Source organism: Gymnogyps californianus, chromosome 3, assembly GCF_018139145.2.
Source record: "Gymnogyps californianus isolate 813 chromosome 3, ASM1813914v2, whole genome shotgun sequence".
In the NCBI taxonomy this organism is placed as follows: domain Eukaryota; kingdom Metazoa; phylum Chordata; class Aves; order Accipitriformes; family Cathartidae; genus Gymnogyps; species Gymnogyps californianus.
Window position 1 is genome coordinate 916,598 of NC_059473.1, and position 6,690 is coordinate 923,287.

A 6,690-nucleotide genomic window follows, 5' to 3' on the forward strand; every position below is an offset into this window, starting at 1 on the left:
GTAAAACCTTCCCGATAGCGGAAACAGTGTATTCTGCACGTCGCTTTCAGAGTCCTTTAACAACGGGGTGTAGCAAATCGGGTTTCTGTTCAGAAAGTCTTTTTTTGATTGCCTGACACAAGCTGGCTGAAGCGCACCTCCCCTCTCACAGGTTCGCTCGCTGTCTCTCTTCCGTTTCAGCCCTTGTCTCTGAGCCCCCGTAGGACAGGGTAAAGATGGATTTCTCTTTTAAAGAAATGAAAGGAAGCCCCTCTTCCCCTACCCACCAAAAAAGAAAAACCCAAAACAAAACCCTCCAAGTAAGAAACAAACAAAGCCCTATAGCTGTCGTTAGTGCATCACATTTAATTAACCTTCTGGTCTCTGCGGTCTGCCAGGCTTTGAAATAATTTTAAATGTTTCAAGGGGACTTCTTATGAAATTTTCCAACAGATTTTTCACTGGATAGTTGATGTACAGCATGCCTCATCTAAATTTAAATACAAAAATATGTCTAATTTGGAGTGATTTCCAAGGTGGGGATTTAGGCATCTTTCACCTATTAATTAAAATGAATGAGTGCTGGAAAATGCTGCTTCTGTAACAAATACAATTTTTCCCCCCCCCCCCTTAAAATACATATCTGTAAAAATGTCTGCCTTGCTTTAGCTTAAGATTCTTACAGCTAAAACAGAAAGCTGGTAGTTGAGGGAATTTTTTTTTTTTCCTCTGAAAAAATAAACCTGGCTAATCCTGCTAACAGCATACAGGCATCGCGCATCTCAAATTGATACTTTAGTCCACAAAAATGACATTTATGTCATTACTCTGTGTAAAGCGTAAACGTACAGCCCACGTTTCGGTAGGAATTAAAAATCGGCGTTTCGGATCTGCCCATCAGGTGTGCGCGTGTGAATGTGTGTATGTGTGTGGCTTTAACGGTTTGCGCTCTCTGCTTCCAGCACTGCTGAAAGCAAAGAACGTGCGGAGGTCTTGGAGGTAACTTGTCCTCAGTGCCGTCTTTTGGCCAATTTGTCTCTGGTTTAGAAGCGTCGCTCCTCCACGGCGCGGCTGGAAGCTGAGGCCGGTGCTGTACGGAACCGCTCTCCCGTGGTGGAAGTTTTTAAAGCTTGTGTTTTCAGGAGAGCATCTGCGAGAGGCGTTCGGCTCTGCCTGCGGTACCTTTCTGTGCGAAGGATGTATTGTTTCATTTTTGTGTGGCGCCCGAAGCTCGCCTAGCTTGTTTACTGTGATGTTAATCCAAAAAATAAATGCTTGCTTTTGTTTGTTTGTAGGCATATGGCCCCGGGAGGCCCTACCCGCTACCACCTCCCTCAGGAAGATACAGCTGGAATTAGCTCTTGACTTTTTTTTTTTTTTTTTTAAAGTATAGAAAATGTCCGGGTTTTTTGTTTTTGTTCTTTTATTATTTGGGAGGGGAAAAATGGAATCCTTAAGAAACATCCCTGTAGTTTTTAAACTATGATACTTATTTTAAATGTGCACATTTCTTACTGAACTGATTTTTTTTGGGGGGGTGGGTGGGCTATGTCGCTTGGAAATAGCGTCTTGCAAATTACGAGTAAACTAGACTTGCTAATTTGCCTGTGAGACATTTGATGAGGTAGGAGTGCTGTTTTGTCTTTATTACATATACAAGCTGTGCTTAGCTGTGCCTGTCAATCTGAACTCCAAACATCCTTTACTTCACACATAAGAGCCTGAAAACAGACACGGAGTTTTAAAGAATGCATAGAAATCGGATTTTATGAACTCTTGGGGAAGACACAGCAGGCAGCCTGCGGAGCACGGTGTTTAAAGACACGTCTGTCGGTATTCCTTGTCAGATGCTTCCTTGAATTTCTCACAAAGAGAGGAGATTTTTTTCCGACTTTGGAGCTAAACATTTCAACTTTTACAACTTGTGCCTGTTTTTGACTTTGTTATTGTAACATAAACAAGCACGGAAGGTGTATTTGTCTGTTTTGATATATAATTTAAAATAGCTGCCAAGTACAGAGTTTCCATTCATTTTTAGCACTCTTTCTAGGGATTTCTCCGTGTGAGTGTACCAAATCCAGTAAATATTTTTATTTGCTTTATAAAGTGGCTTTTGAAATTCTGAGCAGTATCGAGTGGTTTATTTCCAACCCCCTCCTGAACACATTTGTGTCTTTTATCTATACCTGTGTGCACACATTTATATTAACTTCTTGGAAAATAATTCCACACAGCCTCTACGCTAGCCTTTAAAATCCTTGTTTAATCAAAAAAAGGCGAGAGCATCCAGTTAAATGAGCAGCATTAATGCGAACGTAACATCTTTCTGTTGTGCCACGCGTGGACTTTTCCATTAAAGACATCTATCAGATACATCAGTAAACTTCAAAGCTTTGCTGTCGCCCCTACGCAAGGTTGCAAGGCACGGTGCTCCCGGGAGTAGTGTTTTCAGCCCCTTCCTTCGAGGGCCCAGATGTTAATCACCAGCAACGAGGAAAAAGACCGGACCAATGTAACCTTGGGAGGAAGAAATCATGAAACCGGATTCATTATTTTCAAGTGATTGAGGGTGGAGCAGAATCCTTCATTGTAATGCAAAGAGTTGCCATCCTGCCCGGAGCTGGGAAACGCCGTCGGCCTTCACCAATGGCCGTCTCCCTCAGCCGGGAAAATATTTGGGTCTCAAAAAAGTAATTTTGCTTTTTCGAGCAGAACAAAACCAGCAGCGAACGTGAATTTTCATGCAAATGCGGCGGTTGAGTGCAAGGCTGGAGGAAGGAGCCGGGTGCCTCATCCTCGGAGGTGCCCCCCTCCTCCCGGGGATGAACCCGGGTGTGAGTGGGCTTTTGTCCCTCGCTCCCCGTGTTTGGAGGGCGGGGGGGGGGGTACGAAAATGGGGTGGGATTAAATATTCTAGGGGGCCGCTTCGGGAAGGGCTTGTCCCTGCGGGTTCCCCCTTACCCAGCTCTTCACCCCGAGTCTCAAAGCCGGCTGACGTTCCCAAGCGGAGCCTCCCCTCGGCCCTAGGAGATGCGGTGCCCGCCCGGACCCTCGGCGCGGTGCTTGGAGCGACGCCTTGGCCGGGGGCTTCGGTTCCTCTGCTCCATCACGCAGGGGTGGGATGCAGGGCCTGACGCTGGAGCATCCCCCCTCCTCTGACTCTTTGCTTCGGCTGCCTGTGCATCCCCCTGCCCAGGTGTGTGGCCCTGCTGCATCCCAGCGTTCTCCGGGATCCGGAGCTGCTGGGGTATTTGGGGATGGCCCTTAGGGACAGGATCCCCGGGGCAGTCCTGAAGCTGTTTTACTTTTCTATATATAATGTTTTCCAAGCTGGAGCAGAGCCTGATGCCAACCCCTTTAGCAGGGTGGGGAGGGGGGGGCTCACCCCACCAGGCTCAGACCCATCCCATTCCCAAAGGTCATCCCGGCTGCTCCCAGCCACATCCTGCAAGCTGTCCCATGTGGGAGCCAGCAGGGAGAAACCCTGGCTGGAAGCAGGGGGGGGGAGAGAGCTGTGGGGGTCCCTGCGCATCGCCCCGTCCCCCGAGGGAGCGATCCCGTGCAGCGGCCGCCGAGAGGGGAAAGGGAGGGGGGGGATCCCCGCCGTTCCCCACCCGGGTGGGGAACGGCGGGGATCCCCCCCTCCCTTTCCCCTCCCGGCCCCCGGGATAGCGCTCGGAAAAAGGACCGGGAGTCGGTCCGTGGGCTCGCAGAGACCGAAATCCCTATTTTCCGCCCCAAAATCGTTCCTTCACGGCGCAGCCCCGGCGGTCCCCGAGGCTGGGGAACACCCCGCGCCCCCCGAGGATGGCAGAGGCGGGGGGAGCGCGGAACGAAATCGTCTTCGCGGCTGAGAAAAACGGGGCGGGGGGGAGTTTGGGGTTGTCCAGGGGCGGTCAAACCGCATCCGTCGGTACGCCGAGAACGAAGCAGCCAACTCTTGAGAACAACGTTTCCTTTTATTGTGTTAAAAAAAAAAAAGAAAAAATAAAAATTAAAAATTAAAAATAAAAGAAAGAAAAATTGCCGGCAACTTCCGAGAAGCGTTTCCCGATGTGCTGGATTTCCTCGGGGAAGAGGCGAGGGGACAAACCCCCGCCGCCCCGATCCGTCCCACCGCTCTCCGTCGTTCCTCTTCCAGCCCGGCGGCCCCGGCCGCTGCGGGGCCCGATCCTCTCTTTTCCCGGTGGGGAAGCGATGCCCGGCCCCGGGAATTACTGGGGGGTCACCGTGATCTCTGTGCACCTCGTCGTGAAGCTGAGCGAAGTGCCGGGGTTTGCGGCGCCGTCTTCGCGCCCCGTGTCCAGGCGCGTACATTCATTTACTATGCAATATGTAATAATAACGATAAAAAAAAAACAAAAAAACCAAAAAAACCGGCAAAAAAACGTTTTTCCCCCTTCAAGCTGAGCACCGGCGTTCGAGAGCTCTGCCGCCAAAACACCTTCTGCCGCTGCCAGGCTTGGATTTGTTTTATTTTCTTGCTCCAGCCGCTCCCCGTCCTCCAAAAGGCAGCGGCTGCCCGCCGCTCGCCCCGCTCGCCGCCTCCTCGACCTTGAGTTACAATTCGATTTACCTTCAATCAAATCATAATGAAATTGCACTTCAGGGGCACCCTTATAAAATTAATTCTGCCGAGATAAGTTGCACTTCAGAAGGTTTATTGTTCGCCTTCAATGGGTCTCTGTAAGGTATACGCGCACCGGGTGCGTTCGGGTTTGGCTGCCGGTGCCCGGCGGCGGGAGAGCGGGGCCGGGCCGGGAGCGGAGTCCCGAGTGTCCCCCCTCTTTTCCCGGCCGCCCCCCGCCCCGGTTCCCCGCCCCCGCCGCCGGCCGGGCGCCCCGTCGGGGCCGGCTTTCCCGGGCGGGTCCCCGGCGGCCGCGCACAGCGGCACGAAGGCGGACGGGACACGGAGCCACGAACACGCGCGTACACACACACACACACACACACTCCCCCCCACACACACACACGCAAGTAGCGGCGCAGACACACGCCCGCAGGCCTGCGCCCACGCGTGTGCGCGCACTCGGCCGCCCGCCCCGCTGCGGCTCTGCCTTCGGGTCCAAGTTTCCAAAACCCCGGAGAATCTAAAAAAAACCGAAGCGACGCGGGGGGGCAGGGGGAGAGCGGGGGGCTCGGACGAGGCGTGGGCCCACGGGTGGCCGTCGGGGCTCCCCCCCCGCAGGTGCCTCGCCGGGCCGGGGCGGCCGTCGGAGCCGGGAGGGTCCGGTCCCGGAGGGAGGGGGCGACGCCGGGGCGGGACGGGGGTGTGTGTGTGTGTGTGGACGGACGGACGGACGGGGGACGGGACGACACACACAGGGATTACCACGTCCTGCCGTAGAGCAGGTTGGGGCTGACCATGCCGCCGTTGTAGTCGACGCCGGCCGAGTCCATGGGGGCCAGGGGGGGCACCTGGCCGTGCAGCGCCGGCGGGCTGGGGGAGAGCTCCTCCAGGTCGGCCGCCTGCCCCAGCGAGCCGGGGTGCGGGTGGGCGGCGGGGGGGGCGGCGGTGGCGGCGGCGGGCAGCGCCCCGGCGGAGGCGGCGGAGGGCGGGGGGGCGGGCTGGCCGGGGGCCGGGGTGCCGCTGCCCGGCGGCGGACAGGGCTTGCCGTCCTTCACCAGCACGGGCACGGCGACGCGGCGCGGGGAGTGCTGCTGGCAGAGGCCGCCGCCGCCGCCGCCGTCGGGGTGCAGCTGCTGGGCGGCCGCCTTGTCCTTGGCCTGGCGCTTCATCTTGTAGCGGTGGTTCTGGAACCAGATCTTCACCTGGGTGGGGGTGAGGTGGATCAGGCTGGCCAGGTGCTCCCGCTCCGGCGCCGACAGGTACTTCTGCTGCTTGAAGCGCCGCTCCAGCTCGTAGACCTGCGCCTGGGAGAAGAGCACCCTCCTCTTCCTCCGCGGGGCCGCGTGGAGCGGCACGATGGCCTTGGCGCCCTCGGCGATGCCGCTCAGGCCGCCCATCCCGGCCACGTTCATCCCCGCCGACGGGCCCATGAACCTGGAGACTGAGCGGGACAGGCGGCTCAGCGCCGGCGGCCGCCCCGTCGGGGGCAGCGGCTCCCCCCGCCCGCCCGCCGCCCCTCGCCCGCCGCCCCCCGCCGCCCCGCGCCCGCACTTACTGCTGGAGTAGCGGGGGTCGCCGCCGGCCCCGTACCAGCCGCCGCCCGCCGCCGCCCCGCTCCGCATCCCCTCGGGGTAGGCGGGCAGCTCGCCCATGTTGCCCAGCCCGCCGTTGCAGTAGCCCCCGACGGCGCCGTGCGGGAACTGGGAGACGCCGTGGGGCATGTGGTAAGCGGCCGCCCCGGTGGGGCCCGCCACGACGTGCTGCGGCACGGCGGCGGCGGCGGCGGCGGGCACCGGCGGCTGGCGGTAGGGCCCGAGGGGCGCGCCCAGCCCGCCCGCCCCGTCCATGCCGCCGAACTTCTTGTAGCTCTCCTCCATCGGGCTGAGGATGTCGGTGACCGAGAAGGGCGTCGTGTGCTTGGGGCTCAGCGACATGGCGCGGCGGGACGGGACGGGACGGGATGAGCCGGACCGGGCCGGGCCGGGCCGGGCCGGGCCGGGCCGGGCGCTGCCGCCGGCACCGGCGAGCCGTGCGCGGGCGAGGCGCGGCGGCCACCAGCCCCGGGCTCCGGTAGCTCGCCGTTTCTTTTAGCCCGGCGCCGGGTTTACGCCAGACGCGGGGGGGCGGAGCGAGCGCGCCCG

At 58.1% G+C, this 6,690-nt stretch overlaps 2 protein-coding genes across 5 annotated transcripts in view; one reads left to right on the forward strand and one right to left on the reverse strand.

The window, feature by feature from the left end:
- XRN2 (5'-3' exoribonuclease 2) overlaps positions 1-1,506 on the forward strand; it is a 50,808-nt gene extending 49,302 nt beyond the window's left edge. For all 3 annotated transcript variants that reach the window (XM_050894501.1, XM_050894502.1, XM_050894503.1), the window contains one exon: positions 1,275-1,506. In XM_050894501.1, the coding sequence (XP_050750458.1) occupies positions 1,275-1,337 (63 nt within the window). In that variant the 3' untranslated portion in view covers positions 1,338-1,506. The remainder of the gene's footprint in view (positions 1-1,274) is intronic.
- Positions 1,507-5,307: 3,801 nt separating this feature from the next.
- On the reverse strand, positions 5,308-6,486 carry NKX2-4 (NK2 homeobox 4). Of its 2 annotated transcripts, XM_050894505.1 has the most exons (3): positions 6,105-6,483; positions 5,506-5,990; positions 5,308-5,448 (listed from the first exon to the last, which is right to left on the reverse strand). In XM_050894505.1, the coding sequence occupies exons 1-3, from the start codon at positions 6,481-6,483 to the stop codon at positions 5,308-5,310; spliced, it is 1,005 nt and encodes a 334-aa protein (XP_050750462.1). The 2 variants fall into 2 exon arrangements, with proteins under 2 accessions (XP_050750462.1, XP_050750463.1); XM_050894506.1 differs by having other exon boundaries at positions 5,308-5,990; positions 6,105-6,486.
- Positions 6,487-6,690: the final 204 nt, after the last annotated feature.

Coding starts and splice junctions, on each gene's coding strand:
- NKX2-4 (XM_050894506.1), bottom strand. CDS start 6,483: ATGTCGCTGAGCCCCAAGCACACGACGCCCTTCTCGGTCACCGACATC. Junction 5,991..6,104: donor CGACCCCCGCTACTCCAGCA/GTAAGTGCGGGC, acceptor TGTCCCGCTCAG/TCTCCAGGTTCATGGGCCCG.